We start from the raw sequence: 21,130 nt of genomic DNA, 5'->3' as shown, positions 1-21,130 counted from the left end.
GAGCACGTCAGTCTGGAGCACGTGGTGAGCCCTAGAGCGTGGGCTGTGGGCCAGCGGGCGACCCAAGAGGGAGGCAGCCCTGCTTCCTGCCCTCGGGGAGATGAAGGAGCAGGGAACGCAGGGCCCAGCGTGCGCTCATGGGTGGGGTCGAACTCGGACACCTCGGGCATCTTCCGCAGGTCCCAGTGCACGCAGGAGAGCTCAGAGGTCCTGCAACCGGGCTTTGCTCGCGCGCGGCGGCCTGGCCTCCTCGACGTGACGTTCTGGCCAAAGAATCCAACGGCGGGCTCCAGTCTCCCTGGGTCTCTTTTGTCACAGTGACTAACAGGCAGGCGAGACAAAGCTCGCATTCAGGAGCCCATCCCCGCAGGAGGATAACACGGCCCCAGCTGATGAGGCAGGCACATTGGCATCTGGGGTTTTTTCCTCCTAAAGCAGAAGCAATATGATTGTTGGCATCAGACTCCCCTGGGGGAGGGCACGGCAGCCTCAGCCGGGACCGGGCGCCCAGAAGACAGGCCCAGAGCTGTCCCATGTGCTTTCGTGAGTTCATGCAGGGCTGGCAGGGAGCCTGGGACGGGGGCGGAGGGAGAGGTGGGCGCGATTCCCCTATGTAAGGCTCCCCGTTCCAGGCCTTAGCGTTCTCATCTGTAGGATTTCAGACAGGGGAAATAGCACTGGTAGACCCCGGTCAGAGTGGGATGGCCTTTCAGGCAGGTGATCGTCTCCTTGGCAAGTCTTTAGGCAAAATAATACGTGAAATTACTCCTAGGCCACGGGGATGATCCTATCCTGCAGATGGTGGGTGCGATCCAGGAAGGGTTTCCCAGGCCAAGGATGGCTCATCTGCGCTGATTAGTGCCGCAAACAGCTGCAGGGGTCCCCGGGGGCCTTCCCATGCATCAGCGTGCCTAGCTTCACTATACACCTGTGAAGTGGGCACTGTTCTTTATTTTTATTTTTTAAAGATTTATTTATTTATTTGAGAGCGAAAGACAGTGGTGGGGGAGGCAGAGGGAGAGAGACAATCTCAAGCAGATGCCTTACTGAGCTTGGAGCCTGACACAGGGGTGGATCTCATGACCCTGAGACCATGATCTGAGCCTAAACCAAGAGTCAGATGCTCAACCCACTGAGCCACCCAGGCACCCCTGGGCACTATTATTTCTATTTTAAAAATGAAAAAACTGAAGGTCAAAGGGGCCAGGTAAATTCTCCAAGGTCACACACCTAATAAGCAGTGAAGAGAAGATGAGAACCTGGGTCTTCCTTCATTTCAGGGCCAGGGTTCCCACACGCCAAGTCCGGTGTTCCTTTTGTTCTCGGCCCAGTCAGCGGGATAAGCATCCTGTCCCCCACAGGCCCGCGGGCCCCACAGAGGCTGTGTAGGCCAGGAGCCAGTGTGGCCTGCATTCAGCCGCCCTGAGACAGCATAGCCCCCACTGACTGGTGTCCTTTGGGCAGCTAATGCCGTGGGGATGGCCAGCGATGCGCCCCAGGGATGAGGAGGGCCAACCCGATTCTTGGCTTTTGTTTTTCCCTGGAGACAGCTGACTCCTCAAAGCTGCAGGATCTTCTGATCATCAATGCCCATGATAACAATTAAAGGGAAGCTGGATACAAAAACCTCCAGCCACCCCCTCACCCTGGAGCGGTGCGTTTCCAAGGTCGCTGTGCGTGTCCCCTTTGCTGACCAGTTACCCCCGCTGCCAGGGGAGGGGCAGCCATGGCTGCAGGCCTCACACGGACGTTCTCGGGGCTGGGCTTTGTTCCAGCACATCTCTGCCACACACACACATCCACGTGCACACACCCACACGCACGCACACGCACACTGCGAGGAGTCCAGGATGCCGCCCCAGTCAATTGCGCACGCCATTGCAAGATAAGATTGCAAAGACTCCCTCCAATGCCTCATTTCTGACACTCTTTAAGGATAAAATCATAATATAAAAAATTCAAGACCAAGACGATCCAACAGGACCCGCACCTTGCGTGTGCATTCCACCGGGGGCCTGAGGCGGCTTCTGGGCACGGAAACCCTGCCTTTGATGGACGTTTTGTCCTCACACACCCTCTTAGATGAACACGGGTCAAGGTCTTCACCCTAGGGAGCCAGGCTGAAGTGCTAGGGGATGGGGAGGGGGCCGGGGGGATGGGGGGCGGCGCTCTGACCCGAAGGAGAGAGAGAGAGACCAGAAGGAGCGCTCATGCAGTGAGGGAGGGACAAAAGCCAGCTGGCTGCCGCCTTGCGGCTGGAAACAAGGCCCCGACTAGTGCACATCGCCCTGGGAGCTGCAGCCTGTGGCGGAGGCGTCACTTCTTCCCCGCGGGGCATGGCTAGGGAAGGGCTCAGTGACTCGGTGTTGGGGAAGGCTGCCACCGCATCACTGGGGCTTCAGACCTCATTCCTCTCTCACCCCGGTCTGGCGGAGAGAGCCGACTCCCGGGTGACTCATCCCACCCCCCGGATGGACAATGGGGCATAGGATTTCCCTCTTCCTCTGAACCCCCCACTGCCCCCGGGCAGGCCTGGATGCCTCCCGCCCTGCAGGGGTCACACAGAGCCTCCTGCCTGGCCACGAGCTCTGGCGGGGCTGGGGGCTGGTGAAAGGACCTGCCCAGAAAGAGACCCGCACACAGACTGACCCGGGTTTAACTCGAGGCCCATCCCTTCCCAGCCTTGTAACGCTGGACATTGGGAGACTTCTCTCCAGGGCTCCAGCCACCACGTGCTCCTCGCCACCTCCAACAGCCCCCACAGTCACTAGGCCTGGACGCTTTCCAGAGTGGGCACACCCAGGTGCTTTTCTTTTTCTTTCTTTTTACTGACCAGCCTCTTATGCTGGCTGTAGTTATGGTCACTGGTAGTGGTGTGGCTAGGGTTCCCCCAGCCTGGCCTTCCTTTCCATAGCATTAGAGACCTTTCACAGTATGAGCCCATCCAGCCTCCTTTTAAGGTATGATTGTGGCCACCATGTCTTCTCCTCTATGGTCTTTTTTCTCTTTTAAGGATTTTATTTAATTAGTTGAGAGAGAGAGAGATCATGAGCAGGGATGGGGGAGAAGTGGGGAGGGGCAGAGGGAGCGGGATTCAGGGCTCAATCCCAGGACCCTGGGACCACGATGGCAGCCGAAGGGAGACGCCTAATGGACTGAGCCACCCAGGCGCCCCATTCTCCTCCATGGTCTTAAGCCAAGCAGTATTTGATCTTGACATTAGACTGCTTGCTATCCCTGAATACCCTGCATCCTTTCCCACCTCCCTGTCTTTGCTCAGGCCCTCTTTTCTGCCTCCCTCATCCTTGAACTCCTCCGCTGGCAAAATTCAGTTTACCTTTCAAGGTCAAACTTGAAGGTCTGTGAAGAGCATGGCCCGCTCTTCTGTGTTCCCACATTTTATGGGATTCCTTTCTGCCACTGGTCCAAGCTCCCCAAGAGAAGCAGCCACAGTAGTGGGTTAAAGAGCACAGGCCATGGAGCCAGAGCTGGAGCTGGGTTGAAACTTGAACCCCATGTCTGAGCTGCAGGACCTGGGGAAGGTCATCTCACTGCCCCATGCCTCATCTGTAAAATGGGCACAGCAGCACCCGCCTCACAGGATGGCTATGAAGATGAAGTGAGAGAAAGCTGGTGAAGTGAGGACACCTGAAGCTGGCTCCTGGGAGACATTCCCCAGGCTCTTATTGGCATGACCGGTGCCCAGAACACAGCAGAGCATGACTCCTGAACGGAGGGCTCTGGTGGCCATCTGTGAAGGCAGATGACTTGGATCCTAGGGGAAAAGGTCCCTGTGCGGTGACTGGGGAGCATGATCAAAGGGCGTGAGTGTTTAACTTGGGGGCATTTCGAACATACAGGGTAATAGTGGGATTAGGAGCCACGGGCATCCGATCTCCAGCTTTGGCAGACACTGATCCACTGCCCATGCTTCTGTACGGGTGACCTGCTCCTCGCCAACGCCCTGACCCACCTGCTGGATGGGCTTTAAGCAAATTGCAGGTGCCAAAAGAGCAATTTTATGCTTTACACTCTCAAAGGAGCTTTCAAAAAGGAAACACATAATCATATATGATTCCTCATGGCTTATGGCTTTGTGACTTATGGCTTAGATGAAGGCGGCTTTATTTTCAAGGGGAAGGTCGAAGAGAGGCTGGGGAGTCAGGGAGCAGCCAAAGGCTCTGGGCTGGGAGTCCAGGGCTCTTTCCGGGACATCTGGGAAAGCTCGTGGATCTCAAACACTCCTTCACTCCAGACTGTAACTAGGTTTTTTTGTTTTTGTTTTTGTTTTGAGAGAGAGCACGTGCACACACAAGAGAAGGCAGGGGCTGGGGAGGGGCAAAGGGAGAGGGAGAGAGAGAGACTCTTGGGCAGGCTCCACATCCAGCACAGAGCCTTATGTGGGCTCTGTGATCTCGACCACCCTGAGTTCACCACCTGAGCCAAAATCCAGAGTCCCGCGCTTAACCGACTGAGCCCCTCAGTGCCCCAAGTCTGACTAGTTCTTAATCATCTTTGAGCCAGTCCGAGATATTCTACCTCAAAAAATCTAATAGTAGCAGTCTTTTCCTCATTCAAAGAAAAAAAACAAGTTAATGGATGGAATTCTCAATTGCAAGTTCTCCTCTCCTATTTTCCTTGAACCTTATGGTCTCTGCGTCCATTTGTCTGAGACGGAGTGGTGGTAGACCGCAGAGTGAATAAATAAATAGTGAAATAAGATTAATGGAAAACCCTGGAAACAGCTGAGCAGTGTAATCTGACAGCTTTCTGTGGACACATCTGCTTGTGGTTGTGATCTTGTATTTTGCAGTATGAGACATGTTCCACAAGTGAAATCGCTCCTGCTTCATGACGACGTGATGAGCAACATCAGGTTCCGAGTCCTGTAAGTGGTGCAGTGTCCCAGGTGTTCCTCCACCTGGCGGGACGTCTCAGCAGCTGTTCCAGCTGGAGGGAGGCAGGGCCAGAGCCCAGGTGCGGGGAGAACCGGCCAGGAGAGGCGATGGCTGACGCTCCCGTCCAATTCCCAAGAGCCAGTGCACAGCGGGCAGGAATTTCCAAGGAAGGGAGTCAGAGTGAGGCAAGCAGGTTGATTCCCTCTGAGGGTAGATGGATAAATGGAGCTAAGCAGAAAACTAGTTCTCGTACAAGAAGTGTGCCCTGCCTCCCACCCCAGAATACTTTCTTATTGAGCATAAGGCCCAAGACAAATACCCACACTGGGGGATTTTCCAGCACAGGCTCTCTAGTTCCTTTACTCTTGGTGTTTGCACTTGTTGGCTGCTACAGCTCTCACACCCCGAGCTAATATGTCACGTACACCCCAGTGAAGACTTGAGTCCAAGTCCTGAGTGAACGCCCCCTCCACCAGGCCCTGGCTGCCCCCCTGGCCCCAAGCTCCAGAAACACAGTTCGATGCGAAATGGGGAAACTGGCTCCGGGTCTAGCGTGTAAGGAAGGAGAAAGGGAGGTGGAAATTGACTTCGAAGGGCAATTACGGGGCTGCCAAACTGGAGTTCAGGTGGGGACCTAAAGCACACCGACTCTTCTGAGGACATCACCCCGCCAGGCCTGTCAGGGCCCAGCCAGCCTTGGCTCCTCCATCCCTGACTTCACCCCAGGCAGGCCTGGGGGTTCCGGGCACAGCTGGTTCCTGGCTCACCTACCATGGCGTTCATCTCTTTCATCTCTTGGAGGCCACTGGCGTCTCCCTGCTTTTCTGGCATTTGAGGACTCATCTCACTTGGCTTATCAGACTGGATGAGATTCAAAGAAAGACACAGCACACGATTTTTAAATAACTTTATAATTTCCTGATGGATTTAGTTTGTGAATAAAAAAGAAAAAAAATGGACAAAGTGTTTACAATAATTATCAAGGCAAAGTTGACCATAACACAATTTCTTTGTAATGTCATTATCCTGTCAGTAACACGACTCCAGCCGTCTCACTCTCTCTCACACGCACACACATGCACACACACACAGTTGAAGGCAGCAGGTGCATTTGCATCACAGACACCATCATTGCGGCTGCTATTGTCACCACAAGGAACTCAAGCTAAAAGGAGTCTGCGCCCAGGGCCCCCAGTGCCTCTCACTCAAGTGCTGCACTTGTCTTCAGGGGCAGAGGGGGGCAGATCCCAGGCCGACGTCGGGTCTCCACCCTGGACAGCCTGGTGTGCTCTGCAGGACCCCGGGCCTGTGGGCTAGTCCCGCATGGGCAGGCTGGCCGGTGCGGGCGGGGTGTGGCGCTCAGGTGGGTCTGGCTGCATCAGAGCACGAATGCAATACTGGTGTGGCGTGGAGAGAAGGGCCAGGCTTGGAGCGCTTGTGCTGGCCCAGGGGGTAGTTCTCCCCAGGCTTCAGCAGGGATCCCGTTCTTGGCTGACCATGGCATCTCTGGGGCCAAAGGAGACAGCCTGGGCATGGGAGATGCGGGGTCTAAAAAGCTTCAAGGGCAAGACTCTGGGGCCTGAAGCCAGAAGGAACTGAGATCTGAGTACAGTTCGTCGGCCTGGATTGTGGGCTCCAGGCTGGCCCGGGCTGGGCCCGTGCTGGCTGGGTCCCTGGCTGACATAGCACCAAGTGGGCGAGAGAGCGGGTCTGCGGCCCGCACGGGGCTGCAGGGCCAAGCCCGGGTTACCACACAGTATTAGGCACACGGAGCTGGGACCAAGTGGGTCTGAGGGTGGTTATGGGGTCTCAAACTTTGAAACGTCTACCCAGAGGTCCTGAGGATGTAAAGGAGACCACTGGCACCAGTGGGACTCTCTGAGCCCCGGATTCCAATTCTTATTCAGTAGCTCTCTCACTCAGGCAGTCGCCAACCTGGAGGGTGGCCACTGGTGTTTTCCAAGGGACTAGCCCAGCTGCCACCTCAGCCAGCTTGGGGGGGCCAGGAAGGGGGGAGGAGTTCGGCTGCCCCATAGCTTGAATTCCTTTATTAACATGATATCGTTTTGCATTTCTTAAAGCACAGCTCTTTAACTTTTCAGTTCTACAAACTACTTTTTAATATCTTAATAATCTCAACAATGGACACAACGTAACTGCCCCAATGCTCTGAACCACACAGACAATATCGACAAGCAGAGAAACAAAAGAGGTGGTGGGATGGGACAAAAATCCACTCCCTCCAAATCAATCCCTAAAACCACCTTTTCCCCAAGAGAGTCAGGAGGAGAAACACCTACAAGAGGGTCACAGCACTCGCCAAACACATTGGGAAAAAAATCAGGAGACACTTGGTTACAGTTTTGACACTAAAAAGTCTAGAAACAGTTTTTGCTTAAAAAGGGTAAATAAAGACAGCCATTTTGTTCAGAAGGATTTCCCTGTAATGTGTGTTTTTTCTTGCCCAGACATTCCCTTAGTCCATGTGGGGGAAAACTCCAGGTTCTTTTTAAAACATTTCTTTGACCAGTTCAAGTCGCTGTCCTGAGAAGCCCAGGGACTGGCAGTGATGGATGGGTTGGCCTGGCAGGCTTGGCAAAGGTCAGTGGGCTCTGCTGCATCTACTCTGTCCTCATCTGCTTTCCCACAGCTCTGGACTCTTGCGGGTGGGACATGAGGCTGGGGAGGCAGACATGAGTTACTGATATTATGGACATGGCCCACTGTGACTCAGGAAGGGCGGTGGGAAGGTCACATTCAATGCGGCTCCGTATTCCTTGATGTGCTCTTTCCTCAGAACCCCTGAGGGTAGCCAGAGGGCCTGTGTTTCATGACTGGGGTCAAAGGGGAGGGCAGAATCGTTCTGGGATCAGCAGAACTCTCTAGCAGCAAATCCAAATGCCAATCCTGAAAGTCATGGGGAGGGATTAGCTCAGCAGTTGACTAAAACTTGATGATGACTTCCTCTTCTTCTCTGAGGAGTGGGTGAGCCAATGAGCTCCTTGTGGAAAACCAAACAGACTTTTACTGACAAAAGGTACTAAATCACACTGCCACTATTGACCCTGAAGGCAGTCTTGGGTCCCATCTGCTTTACTAGTATTTCTAAAGATCAAGTGTAAGGAAGACAGAGAAGCACTTAGCTCTTCGTTAGACTGTAAGGTACCAGGTTATAGGTTAGAGCTGAGATGGATGTGGGGATTCCCATTCATATTTCTTAATATATTAAAGCCCATTTAAAATCTTTTCCATTTCAAATGGAAAAAAAAAATAAAAAAAAAATAAAATCTTTTCCATTTCAAATGGTATCCAAGTCTTTGTAAATCTCAATTCAGATACTTCCTCAAGAACTCAGTGAGTACCTGGGATAGAGGTATATGAAAAGATGAGAAAAATCACATTGTATTTTTCAGTCACGAGCCCCACGTTCAATTCCACCCACTCTTCTTCCTGTCCCCTTTTACAATGACCTTGATTTGGGGTGCAGATCTTCAGGTGCTAAGGGGCAACTAGACTTGCCAATAGAATGGACGAATTTGGTAAATATAACAGGCAACCTGCAGTGAGTGTTCAGGCTACAGACCTTCCCCAGCAGCTGAGTGACCTCGTGAAACCATGAACAGCAGAAGAGTGTCATGCATTGGTAAGTCTTTGTGTGGTGGGAATTGCACATTTAGTAAAAGGTGGCTCAATGAATGATCTCAACTCAATAAGATACTCTAAGTGCTAGACACTGTAGTAATTTTGCCCTTGTCATATAAAATCTGGTCATGTTCGCTATTAAATTTTAGCCAGAACCTACTTTCATCTAGAATCCAGCAGTTCCCAGAACCATTTGAGGTGCTAGGATGGCCACCCAAGAGGAATCAAGGAGATTCACAGAAACCAGATGGATGATGGTTGCCCAGAAATTTTTCTCAGAAGCAATTGTCCAGAGGACTTCCAAGAGAGCAACAGGAAGGGTTGAAAACAAAAGAGGAAAAAAGGAGGTACAGTGAGAGTCACCCACCTGGTGGACAAGTGTATTAGGTCCTGTATTTGAGAGCAGAAACAGTAATGAGTAAGACTTACAATGAGTAAGACCCGGGGAGACCTGCTTGCTTCGCAGGTCTAGAGAACAGCAGCGGGGGCTGGGGCCACCTCTCTGGGCATGGCCTCTGTTCTTGCCTGCTCTGCTCTGCAGGAGTCCTGCCAAGGGTGTCCTCATCCCTCAGTTCTCTGTGTTATGGTAGATAAAGGCAGATTCTAATACTCCAGGCCTAATACAGGGGGCCTTCTACAGGATTCATGGGCAGTACACAGAATTGTGGTGATGGACCACAAACGACTACCACTAACCATCTAACCCCTCCATCTCCCACCTTGCCCGCTTCTGGCCAGCTAGGCTATCAGGAAGCATCTCAGTGAGAAGGTTTTGAGCAGAGTCCATTTAAACCCTCGATAGCAAACATTCTACAGCTGTCTCACAGGGAGCCTGTTTGACAGCAGGGAATCAGGGCAGCTGGAGATATGACCATATAAGTTAATGGGACAGTCAAGGGCTGCTGGTGGGAAGATACTGGACTGACAGCCGTGGTGGCTTTCCAGGCAGCATCAGATTCTTGGGGTGAGTAACTGGGGAGGGGGAAAGAGGGAAATGCAAGACAAAAACATTTAGCTCAGCAACTCTTATCAGAAGATGTGAGTGTCTGGTGGGAGTCTGGCCGGAGAGGTGGTCAAAGGGCTAGATTGGGGTTAAGTGGGCTCTTTCTTGCTGCCTGATTGTTTATGACTGCCATTGTCTGGGCTTGGGAAGAACGCCCTTCAAAATGCCAATACCTTCAATTAGCTTTGCAACTTTGGGGTCCATTTTCTGATCTGCGACACGGAGCTGGCCAAGTGCCACGTGGTGTGCATGGATGTGTTAAGGTAACACTATCCACTGTAGCCCCCCTAAACACTACACTCTTGTGGGGTAACAGCAACAATCCTGAACCACCCACCCAGTAAGATCCTGAAGGCAAGTAAATGACTCGGCCCCCTGCCTCCCAAACTCACTCATTCCATTATAATGAGAAATGAGAAAGGCTCATTTGTGAAAGATTCTTCTGGAAAAGATAACCTCTACTAAGGCAGAAGGAGCGGGGAGGGTATGCCTTTGAGCGCTCTGACTCAAGCAGGTATGTCTCATAGAGTCCTTCACATTTCCCCCTCACTGAAAAGAGACTTTTGTCAATGATGGGTACCCAACGGTGACTTGCACACAGTAGGCATTTCATAAATATTCTCTGAATGGAAGAGTAGAGGAAGGAATGTGTGAGGGATGAGAAACATTCATTTGTGCCAGAAGGAGGTTCCAGACAATGCTTGAGGCTATGGTTCTGGGCGTGCTCATCAAGGGTAAAGGTAAAAGGGAGGAAGGTGGGTCATGAACTTCAGCAAACACTGGGCTGCAAGAGCGTGGAACATGGGTGGTGGGACGGCAGAAACATTCTTTTGGGGCTCAGGGGCCTAGAATGCCAATGAAAGATGTTTAGGAGAAACCAGCCCGGGCCTAGGGAGCCATCATCTTCCACAGAAGCGGAGCTGTAGGTGGTGAAGGCAGGCCCTCACGTCACACCCTTCTCTTTCAGATCCAGATATGTGATCTGACAACCCAAGTATAATAAGGTCAAAGGTCTAAAGCCAGAGGGACCCGGGGGAGAACTGTCTGCACCATCCTCTTGTTAACTGGTTGAGAAGAGCAAGGATGAGGGAGACAGACAGGGCTGCGTAGAGACTCCCAACTCGGGGTATTAGTGTTCACAAAGCCATCATAAGGCCCGCTCGCAGCTCCCCTGCATAAAACATTACACGTGAAAGAAAGCAGAAGAGAAGAGTCAGTTTCTCTTTGTCCCTTTTCTCTCTTTTCCCCTCTTTTTCAGATTTTTTTTTTTTTAACCATTTTAGGAGAAAGCACCTGTTGTGATATTAGAACACTCAGCTCTCTAGTCCACTGGGAAGTTTCTTTCAATATGTTGAACTCCAAGGAGATTCCTGTTTAGTTCTCCTGTCAAGGACAGAAGGAAAAAGGGCTCTCCACTCCATGTCCCTCTGTAAGGGCAGAACCACCAGCTTCCAGAGTTCTCCACTGCTGATGACGGGATGGTAGTTCTTCATGGAAACCTGACCACTTACCCACCCTGGACATCAGGAGGATTAGTGTAGAGACAATACCCAAGGTAGAAAGGCAGAGGTCAGATGCCAGCTGTAGAGAGGCTGGTGGAATCACACTCGAGGGACCAACCAAGACAGGACAGAGTTTGTAGTGTTTGTTGGGTGCCACGAAGTTTCTGGGTGCCCGTTCCTTACAGCTCCTCTTTCTCGGCTCCCGGGTGTACTCTAGCAGCGCTGCTGGGCTGGCTGCTCCCCACGAAGCAGGGTTAGGACGACTCTTCCAACGCGTTGACCACCTGCTCCAGGATGTCGGGGCAGTGATCTGCTATCTGCTGGAGAATGGCATTGGCGAACTCCTGAAGCTCTGCATTGTCCCGTTCACCTTTCTCTAGCTCATTCTGAAGCTGAAAGGGAGAGGAAAGATGGATTTCAGATCCAATAAAGTGATGCTGTTAACGGTTATCGTTCACGAATAAGGAAATGGCATTTTGAACAACATGGGTGAACCCAGAGGGCATTACATGAAGGGAAATAAACCAGAAAGACAAATACTGCATGGTATCACTTCCAAGTGGAATCTGGGGGAGTGGGGAAGAGTCACACTCACAGAAACACAAAGCAGAATGGTAGCTACTGAGGCCTGGGGGAGCAGAGGAAATGGGGAGAGCTTGGTAAAAGGGTACAAACTTTCAGTTGTAACCTGAATAAGGTCTGAGGATCTAATGTATAATATGATTACAGTTGATAACATTGTACTGTATAATTAAACATGCTAAGAGAGGGGAGGCTGGGTGGCTCAGTCGGATGAGCATCTGACTCTTGGTTTCGGCTCAGGTTATGATCTCAGAGTCATGGGATCGAGCTCCGCACTGGGCTCTGCACCACTGAGCATGGAGCCTACCTGGGGTTCTCTCTCCCTCTCTCTCTGCCCTTCCCCCATCTAAAACACAAACTAATATGCTAAGAAAGTAAAACTGCAGTGTTCTCATAAGGAAAAAAAAGGAGTGATGTGAGATGACAGATGCATTACCTCAAGTGTGGGAATCTTCACCACCGTGTATCAAATCATGTTATACATTTATTATGTCAGTTTTATTTGTCAATTAAACCTGAATAAAGCTGAAAATGAAAAAAGAAATGACCAAAAAAAGGACAGGCACTTTCTATGGGAAGTCTTCCTGCATGAGAGTTCCCAACCAGGAAAGGGTGTAAGTTAATATTGAGTGTTTGCTCATCAAGGGGTGACTCGTCCAAGTCCCAAAGGCTTGGTAAGCCAGCACCAGCGCTTTCATGCTGGGGGGAAGGTTCTCTCTAGTGCGTCGCAGTATCATACCCATACCCAGCACCGGGACAGGGGCACACGCGTGATCTCAGATCTTAATTTTGCATAATGGTCCTTTATCCTGGGGAAACTTGTATTTAAAAGATCTTCCCCATTTGCTCTAAACCACTTTTATTCAGTATGTCGGACGACCTGCTAATTTAGGCCTCTAATTTAGCTAAAGAGATTACTTGGAGCAACACATAAGATAGTCCTCTGTTTAGGAGTAAGTATAATTCTAACTTCCTATAATTTCAAGCGCTCTCTTGGACATTCCTTCAAGCATTAAGCCAGCATTTATCAAGGGCCTCCTGTGTGCTAGGTGCTGAAAGATGAATGCATTTGGTTCTTGCTCCGAGATCCATGCAGGTTAATGGAGGAGACAAACATATACACTGATAATTAATTACCGCAAGCGAGGCCCATACGCGTGCTACAGGGGAAGACGTGAGAATGACTGCTGCGTCCTGGAGGGGTCTGAGAGGACGCTACTACAGGCAGTATGTGATGTGGAGCCTGAGAGCGGAATAGGAGTCTGTAGGGAGATCAAGCAAGAGGCTTTCAAGCAGATGAAAGAAATGCAGATGTGAGAGCTATGAAGGGGCTTAGCACAGACCTTGGGAAGACGGAACCTTTCAGTGTGGCTGGAGCGTAAGTAAGGTAAGGGCACTGTGCAAAGAATGACAGGCAATGAAGCTGGAAAGAGGCATACCGGGCCCAGCCTGTGGATGGAAAGCTAAGGAGTACAGATTTAATCTGGTTAAAAAACAAACAAAAAAGGAAGTCTAAGAGCTTTTAAACAGTGCAGTGATATGATCAGCTTCATGTTCTCAGAAGAGAACCGGGAAGATAAAAACACGTTAGACTGAATGGAAGGAAGAAATCAGTCAAGGGAGGTTACTGTGGCAAGCCCAGAGGCCCTGGGGCAGGGCCAGGGGACACAGAGGGTAACAGATGGGCATGAGACTTTCCAAATGTGGGACTAATGGGAGGTGAAGTTCAATGAGAGGGGAGGGAGGATCATTCTGATAGCTCTAGCTGGGGACATCAAATAAGACTGAAAATACAGGAGGCAGAGAAGGTTTTTAGAAAAGCAGAGAGATTAAAAATTGAGTTTCAAATGTATTAAAGATGCAGGTTCTGGTTAGGCCCTTTGGGTCTCAATGTCAGCCGGCACGGTTTTCTCATTTATAAAATGGGGCAATAACATTCATAGGGTTGTTTTAAGGATTTAGTCGGATATTCATATAAAGTGCTGTACAATGCCTGACACAGAAAATGTCTGACAAATGTTAGATGTTGTTATAATTATTGCTAAGTTGGTTAAGATTACCTTGACAGAGCATGTTGATTAAAGAGCACACAGAACCAAGTTTTAACTGCACCGCTGACAGAATCTACGTGCCGTGAGCCAAGAAAGAGCATGTTGCTGCTGCTTCAAATATATCAAAGAGCTGGGAACAGATTTTGCAATCTTCTTTCTGTTAAATGTTGACTAAAACACCAGGACACGCAAGGGCCAGATTGAGACTACACTAAGTCCTGACCCATCTCAAGGTCTGGCTGTGTCGTGTGAATGCCAATCTCTAAAATGGGGAAACCAAAGAAAGCAGGTGCCTTCTCAATCTAGCTGCACAAACGACAACCCGGAAAGACAGCTAGGTGAGGATGCGACGACTCTCAAATCTCTTGAACGGAACCAAAGTCAACCACGCAAAGTAATGGAGGAGGCTGTATGGCTGTTCTGCCTCAGTTTCCCATCTCAGTCCTTCCCAGGAATACCCGACATCTTTGGTTTATATTCAGAGCCAGGTGTCTGCACTCACTCTCTACAAGTCACATGTTTATCTCCTGTGAAATACTTTCCATTCCCATTTGGCTTCTGTTTGTTAAGTAGATAATCATGAAGTTTCTAATGGGTACATTTTATTTTTTTTTTTTATTTTTTTATTTTTTTTTTTTTTAAGATTTTTATTTATTTATTTGACAGAGAGAGAGATCACAAGTAGGCAGAGAGGAAGGCAGAGAGAGAGAGAGGAGGAAGCAGGCTCCCTGCGGAGCAGAGAGCCCGATGCGGGGCTCGATCCCAGGACCCTAAGATCACGACCCGAGCCGAAGGCAGCGGCCTAATCCACTGAGCCACCCAGGTGCCCCCTAATGGGTACATTTTAATTTATTATTTTTTCAGGTTTTTTTTTTTTTTTTTCTAACTTAAAAAGTACTTCAGGGGTACCTGGGTGGTTCAGTGGGTTAAAGCCTTTGCTTTTGGTTCAGGTCATGATCTCAGGGTCCTGGGATCGAACCCTACATCGGGCTCTCCCCCGTCTCTGCCTGCCTCTCTGCCTACTTGTGATCTCTGTCAAATAAATAAAATCTTAAAAAAAAAAGTACTACACAAACGTTGTAGAAAATTTGGAAAACAAGAGCACCAGGAAAAAAAAAATGACAATATTAGCATCAAGAGATAACTACTGCTACATATTTTGTTGTATATCCTTTGAGACACTGTTTTATTATATATACAGGTAATTTTAGAAATTTTAGAAAATCCCAAAGGCTCTTTCAGAGCTTGGTAATTAATTCTAAATTTATCCATATACATAACAGGAGCTAAGAAAATATCTGAAAGGAAGAAAAATGATGTGTGGACTGGCTTATCAGATTATAAAACATACTGCAAAAAGCCACTAATTAGAAGAGTATTGTACTGATAAAATTAGATCACTGGGATTTAGAATACGAGCAGGAGTAATCTGAAGTCATGAATTGTATTAGGTCAACTGGGCCTTGTTATGGTTAGATTCCTGTTCAAACCCTATATAAGCATAAATTTAAAATTACCTAAAGATCAGGGCGCCTGGGTGGCTCAGTGGGTTAAGTTGCTGCCTTCGGCTCAGGTCATGATCTCGGGGTCCTGGGATGGAGCCCCACATCGGGCTCTCTGCTCAGCAGGGAGCCTGCTTCCCTCTCTGCCTGCCTCTCTGCCTACTTGTGATCTCTTTCTGTCAGGTAAATAAATAAAATCTTTAAAAAAAAAAAAAAAGAATGGATCTCATGTCATCCCTCAAAGTTTCATTCCCTCTTACTAATGTCATCTCTTTCTTAAAAAAAAAAATTACCTAAAGATCTAAATTTAAAAATTATGTTGCAGAGACATAGTCTTCTCATGCACATACAAAACATTCTCCAGGACAGATAATATGTAAGGCCTTAAAACGAACCTTAATACATTTAAGACTGAAATCACATCAAGCATGTATTCCAACCACAATGGTATGAAACTAGAAATCAGTTACAAAAAGAAAATAGAAATTCACAAATATTTGGACATTAAACAACATGTGACTGAAAAATTGATGGGTCCAGAAAGAAATCAACAGAGAGATAAAAAAATACCTTGGGCTGGGGTGCCTGGGTGGCTCAGTGGGTTAAGCCTCTGTCTTCGGCTTAGGTCATGATCTCAGGGTCCTGGGACTGAGCCCTGCGAGCCTGCTTCCCCACCCTCTCTCTGCCTGCCTCTGTGCCTACTTGTGATCTCTGTCTGGCAAATAAATAAATAAAATTTATAAAAAAAATACCTTGGGACAAATAAAAATGGAAATATGATACACCAAATATATGGGATACAGTAAAAGCATTTTTTAAAAAAAAGATCTATTTATTTGGGAGAGAGGGGGAGGAGTGGCAGAGGGAGAGACAGAGAATCTCAAGCAGACTCCCCACTGAGCATCGAGCCCAACGCAGGGTTCAGTCTCACAACCCTGAGATCATGACCTGAGCCAAAGTCAAGAGTTGGACACTTAAGCTACTGAGCCACCCAGGCGCCCCTAACAGCAGTTCTTAAGAGGAAAACTCATAGATACTTACAGTAAGAAGCAAGAAAGATCTCAACCTAACTTTATACCTCAAGGAACTAGAAAAAGCCCAAAGTTAGTAGAAGGAACAAAATAACAAAGATGAAAGTAGAAATAAATGAAATAGAGACTATAAAAAGACAAAAGACAAGAATAATGAAACTCAAGCTGGTGTTTTGAAAAGATAAACAAAAGAGACAAACCTTTTAGCTTAACTTACCAAGAAAAAAAGCAAGAGAACTCAAATAAAATCAGAAGTGAAAGAAAAGATGTTAACTTATACTAGAGAAATACAAAGAATCAAAAAAGACTACCATAAAAAATTATATGCCAACAAATCAGACAGCCTAGTAGAAATGGATAAATTCTTAGAAAAACACAACCTACCAAAACTGCATCATGAAGAAACAAAAAAATCTGAACTGACTCTTAGCAAGGGAATGGAATCATTAATCATTAATCAACCTTTCAAAAAACAGAGGTCCAAGATGGGATGACTTCTGTGGTGAATTCTACCAAACATTTAAAGAAGAATGAATACCAATCCTTCTCAAACTCTTCCAAAAAGCAGAAGAGGAGGAACACTCCCGACTCATTTTATAAGACTGGCATCGCTTGCTCTGATACCAAAACTAGGAAAGGACACCACAAAGAAAGAAAATTGCAGGCCAATATCCCTGATAAACACAGATGCAAAGATCCTCAATGAAATACAAACAAGCAGAATTTAATACTTCATTAAAAGGATCATACACCATGATCAAGTGGGATTTATTCCAAGGATGCAAGGATGCTTCAACATCTATAAATCAAAAATATGATATACCACAGTAACAAAATGAAGAATAAAAAATCATATGATCACCTCAACAGATGTAGAAAAAGCATCTGACAAAATTCAACATCCATTTATGATAACAACCCTCAACAAAGAGGATACAAAGTGAATATACCTCAACAATAAAGGGAGAAAAGACAAGATGGGATTGGGAGGGAGACAAACCATAAATGACTCTTAATCTCACAAAACAAACTGGGGGTTGCTGGAGGGAGGTGGGATTGGGAGAGGGGGAGCGGGCTATGGACATTGGGGAGGGGAGGCGAACCATAAGAGACTATGGACTCTGAAAAACAACCTGAGGGTTTTGAAGGGTCAGGGGTGGGAGGTTGGGGCAACCTGAGGGTTTTGAAGGGTCAGGGGTGGGAGGTTGGGGGAACAGGTGGTGGGTAATGGGGAGGGCACGTTTTGCATGGAGCACTGGGTGTTGTGCAAAAAGAATGAATACTGTTACGCTGAAAAAATAAATAAAATGGAAAAAAAAAAACAAAGGACAAGTATTGGTATCGATGTATTATGAAAGTGGTACTACAGCCTAATAACAGAGAAATGGGCAGAGGATATGAACAAAAAACTCACTGAAGAAATGCAAATGGTGAATAAGCACATAAAAATGCTCTTTCATTTGTAATTAAGGAAATACAGATTAAATAAGGTAGGGTTTTGTTCCCCCATCACACTGGCAAAAGTTTCTGAAAGACTGTTATCAGGGGAAGTGGGTAGTCTTACACTACTGCGGGAATATAGTGAGCTATCTGGTCTCATCAACCAAATTTAAACGCTTATTAAAAGTGGAATATTTCTATAAATATACCAGTAAGAAATTCAAGAATGTATACACAAGTTTGTTCGCCAAATCAATTTGAAAGAACAAAAATTTATTAACAGTCTCAGCAGCAAACAAGAGGTGAGAGAGACTGGTATGTTTGGAGATCAATCTATCTAAAGTATATATAAAGAGAAATCCAAAACTATTAAGAATAGGTAGTTTGAATGGATAGAAGGACTTCCAATTTTACTCTACTACTTTTTTAAATTTTTAAACTGAAATACAGTTGACACACACTATTACATTAGTTGCAGGTGTACAATATGGTGATTTAACAGACCTGTATGTTACGCTAAGCTCATCACACGTGTAGCTCCCGTCTGTCACCATACAACACTGTCACAATACCACTGACTATATTCTCTATGCTGTACCTTTTATCCTCATGGCTTATTCATTCCATAATTGGAAGCTGGAATTTCCTGCTTCCCTTCATGCATTTTGCCTAGCTGCCTACCCTTCTCCTCTGGCAACCACCAGCTCATTGTCTGTGTTTACGGGTCTGTTTATGCTTTTTTATTTATTTTGTTGTTTAGATTCCACACATAAGTGAAATCATTTGTCTTTGTATTTGTCTTTCTCTGTCTGACTTACTTCACTTTGCATAATACCCTCTAGACCTTTCCATGTTGTTGCAAGTGGCAAGATCTCATTCCTTTTTCACAGCTGTATAGATATGTATGTGTGTAGATACATCTGTCTGTCTGTCTGTTTCTCTCATGTATCACATCTTCTTTATCCATTCCTCTACTGACAGTCACCTGGGTTGCTTCCATAATTTGGCTAGTGTGAATAATGTTGCAATAAACATAAGGGTACATACATCTTTTCTGATTAGTGTTTTTATTTTCTTTGGGTAAAAGGCCAGTAGCGGAATTACTGGATCATATGGTATTTCTACTTTTAATTTTTTGAGGAACTTCCAGTACTGTTTTATTTTCCCGCCAAGACTGCTCAAGGATTTCCCCTTCCCCACATCCTCACCAACACTTGTTACTTCCTGTCATTTTTATTCTAGCCATTCTGACAGTGATGGCTATGATGAGGTGATCTCATCATATCATCATCATTTTGATTTGCATTTCTCTATGATCAGTGATGCTGAGCATCTTTTCATGTGTCTGTTGGCAATCTGTATGTCTTCTTTGAAAAAATATCTGCTCAAGTCCTCTGCCCATTTTTAATTGGATTATTTGGAGGGTTTTTGGTGTTCAGTGGTATAAGTTCTTTATATATTTTGAATATTAACTTCTTACTGGATGTATGGGTTGCAAATATTTTCTTCCACTCAATAGGTTACCTTTCTGTTTTACTGATGGTTTCCTTCACTGTGCAAAAGCTTTTTATTGTGGTATAATCCTGATAGTTTATTTTTGCTTTTGTTTCCCTTGCCCGAGGAGACAAATCTAGAAAAATGTGGCCAAGGCAAATGGTGAAAATAAATTATTGCCTAGGTTTTCTCATAGGATTTTTACGGTTTCAGGTCTCACATTCAGGCCTTTATTTTTAATTTTTTTAAAGATTTATTTATTTATTTGACAGAGAGAGAGAGGTCACAAATAGACAGCAGCAGGCAGAGAGACAGGGGGAACCAGGCTCACGACTGAGCAAAAAGCCTGATGTAGGCCTCAATCCCAGCATCCTGAGATCATGACCTGAGCTGAAGGCAGAGGCTTAACCCACTGAGCCAACCAGATGCCCCTGTATAGTTATTTTTTTAAAAGATTTATTTGAGAGAGAGAGAGAGAGAATGAATTGGTGGGGGGGGGGAGTGGGCAGAGGGAGAGAGAAGCAGACTCCCCACAGAGCAGGAAGCCTGATGTGGGGCTTGATCCCAGGTAACAACTGCGCCACCCAAGTGCCCCTCTCACATTCAGGTCTTTAGTCCAGAGTCACAAAGTAGATTTTAGTGGCTGCCTAGGGCTGGGGTGGGATGGGGTAGATGGAAGTGATGGCTAAGAAGCATGGATTTCTTTTTAGAATGATGAAAATGTTGAAAACTGGATGTGGTGATGATGGTACAATTCTGAGGACGTACTAAAACTGTTAAATTGTGCACTTCAAACAGATGAATTGTACGGTGTGTGAATTACAGCTCAATAACACTGTAAAAAAGAATACCAGTTGAGAACTCTATTCAAGCACTATGTAGCAAACGCCCACAGACAGGTATAAAGTGCTGCCGCCTTCAGTTTGGATGGAAAAAAGGAGAGAAGGAAGGGAAAAGCTTCTTGAGGAATATGACTGTTGATACGAGAGAAAAGAAAAGAGGATCGTTCTAAATGGAGAAATAATATGAGCTCCCAAGGCATGGAGGAGGACGTGCACTTGGCTGTTCATGGGCGGTCAGGAATACAGGAATTACTGGGTCTTGACAGAAGCAATACCAGTCTTTGAGGGTGACAAAAGACCCTCGGGCTGGCTAGGCCTGGGCATTATCCCTCAGAGGGCCCTTGCTCTGTTTAGTGGTTCTGTGAAAACACACCTAGGGCACTGCGTTCCATTTCACACACCTCATTACCTGAAAAAATGGAGACAAACTGGACTAAGTTCAAAGGCAAATGACAGGCATGACGAAGAAGCTGAAAGGATCATTTTATGAGGCAGGATTAGAAGAACGAAGCAGTAGGCCTGAACTAACTGAACGCTAAGGGGAGGGAACGTGATTATGACCTACAAATGTCAGGAGGGTGTACTCGAGAAGCAGAAGGACTGATTTAGCCCTGGAGGAGGAAGTAGAACTAGAAGTGATAGAAAAAGATCAGGGGGAAAAACCAGAGGCAGATTGTAAGACTATGCTTTCACTAAAGGCTAATGAATGGTTAGCTGGGGAAAGGTGTTTAAAAAGAGAGGAGATCAGAAAAATCCCAAGTTTAGAGAAGGAAGTGTTCCTTCATTAGCTGGAGTTGCTTTCCATCTGGTGGGGCTTTCTCTGTTCTCCAGGGATTATGCATGGTTTGCATTCTATCTGCAAGCAATATTAGAGGTGGGCACGGCTGAGAGAGAGAGAGCTCACTGGCACTTGAGCCATAATATGCTAACATTTCCTGTCTTGAAAAAAATCTCAAAGATCAACTTTTCTTATAAAACTGGAATTACATTTAAAATGAGGATTTTTATTTTGACTTCGAAAATGCAAAGCTTTAGTCATTCGGAAGTCAAAGGAGTACAGGAATGTGTGAAAGAAAAAAAAAGAGCACTTAGTAAAGAAAGGCCATGTGAAGTTATCAAACTAAAAACGTAGACAGATGTGTT

At 46.9% G+C, this 21,130-nt stretch overlaps 1 protein-coding gene across 7 annotated transcripts in view; it reads right to left on the bottom strand.

The window, feature by feature from the left end:
* Positions 1-8,186: 8,186 nt before the first annotated feature.
* The window catches only part of ERC1 (ELKS/RAB6-interacting/CAST family member 1), a 547,045-nt gene continuing 534,101 nt past the window's right edge, over positions 8,187-21,130 (bottom strand). For 6 of the 7 annotated variants that reach the window (XM_046012301.1, XM_046012300.1, XM_046012305.1 and 3 more), the window contains one exon: positions 8,187-11,437. In XM_046012301.1, coding sequence (XP_045868257.1) covers positions 11,300-11,437 — 138 coding nt within the window. In that variant the 3' untranslated portion in view covers positions 8,187-11,299. The remainder of the gene's footprint in view (positions 11,438-21,130) is intronic. The other variant, XM_046012307.1, reaches the window with a different exon arrangement.

This window comes from Meles meles, chromosome 7, assembly GCF_922984935.1.
Source record: "Meles meles chromosome 7, mMelMel3.1 paternal haplotype, whole genome shotgun sequence".
Classification (NCBI taxonomy): Eukaryota; Metazoa; Chordata; class Mammalia; order Carnivora; family Mustelidae; genus Meles; species Meles meles.
Note: the sequence above shows the minus strand (reverse complement) of the source record. Positions and strands in the feature narration are given on the sequence as shown.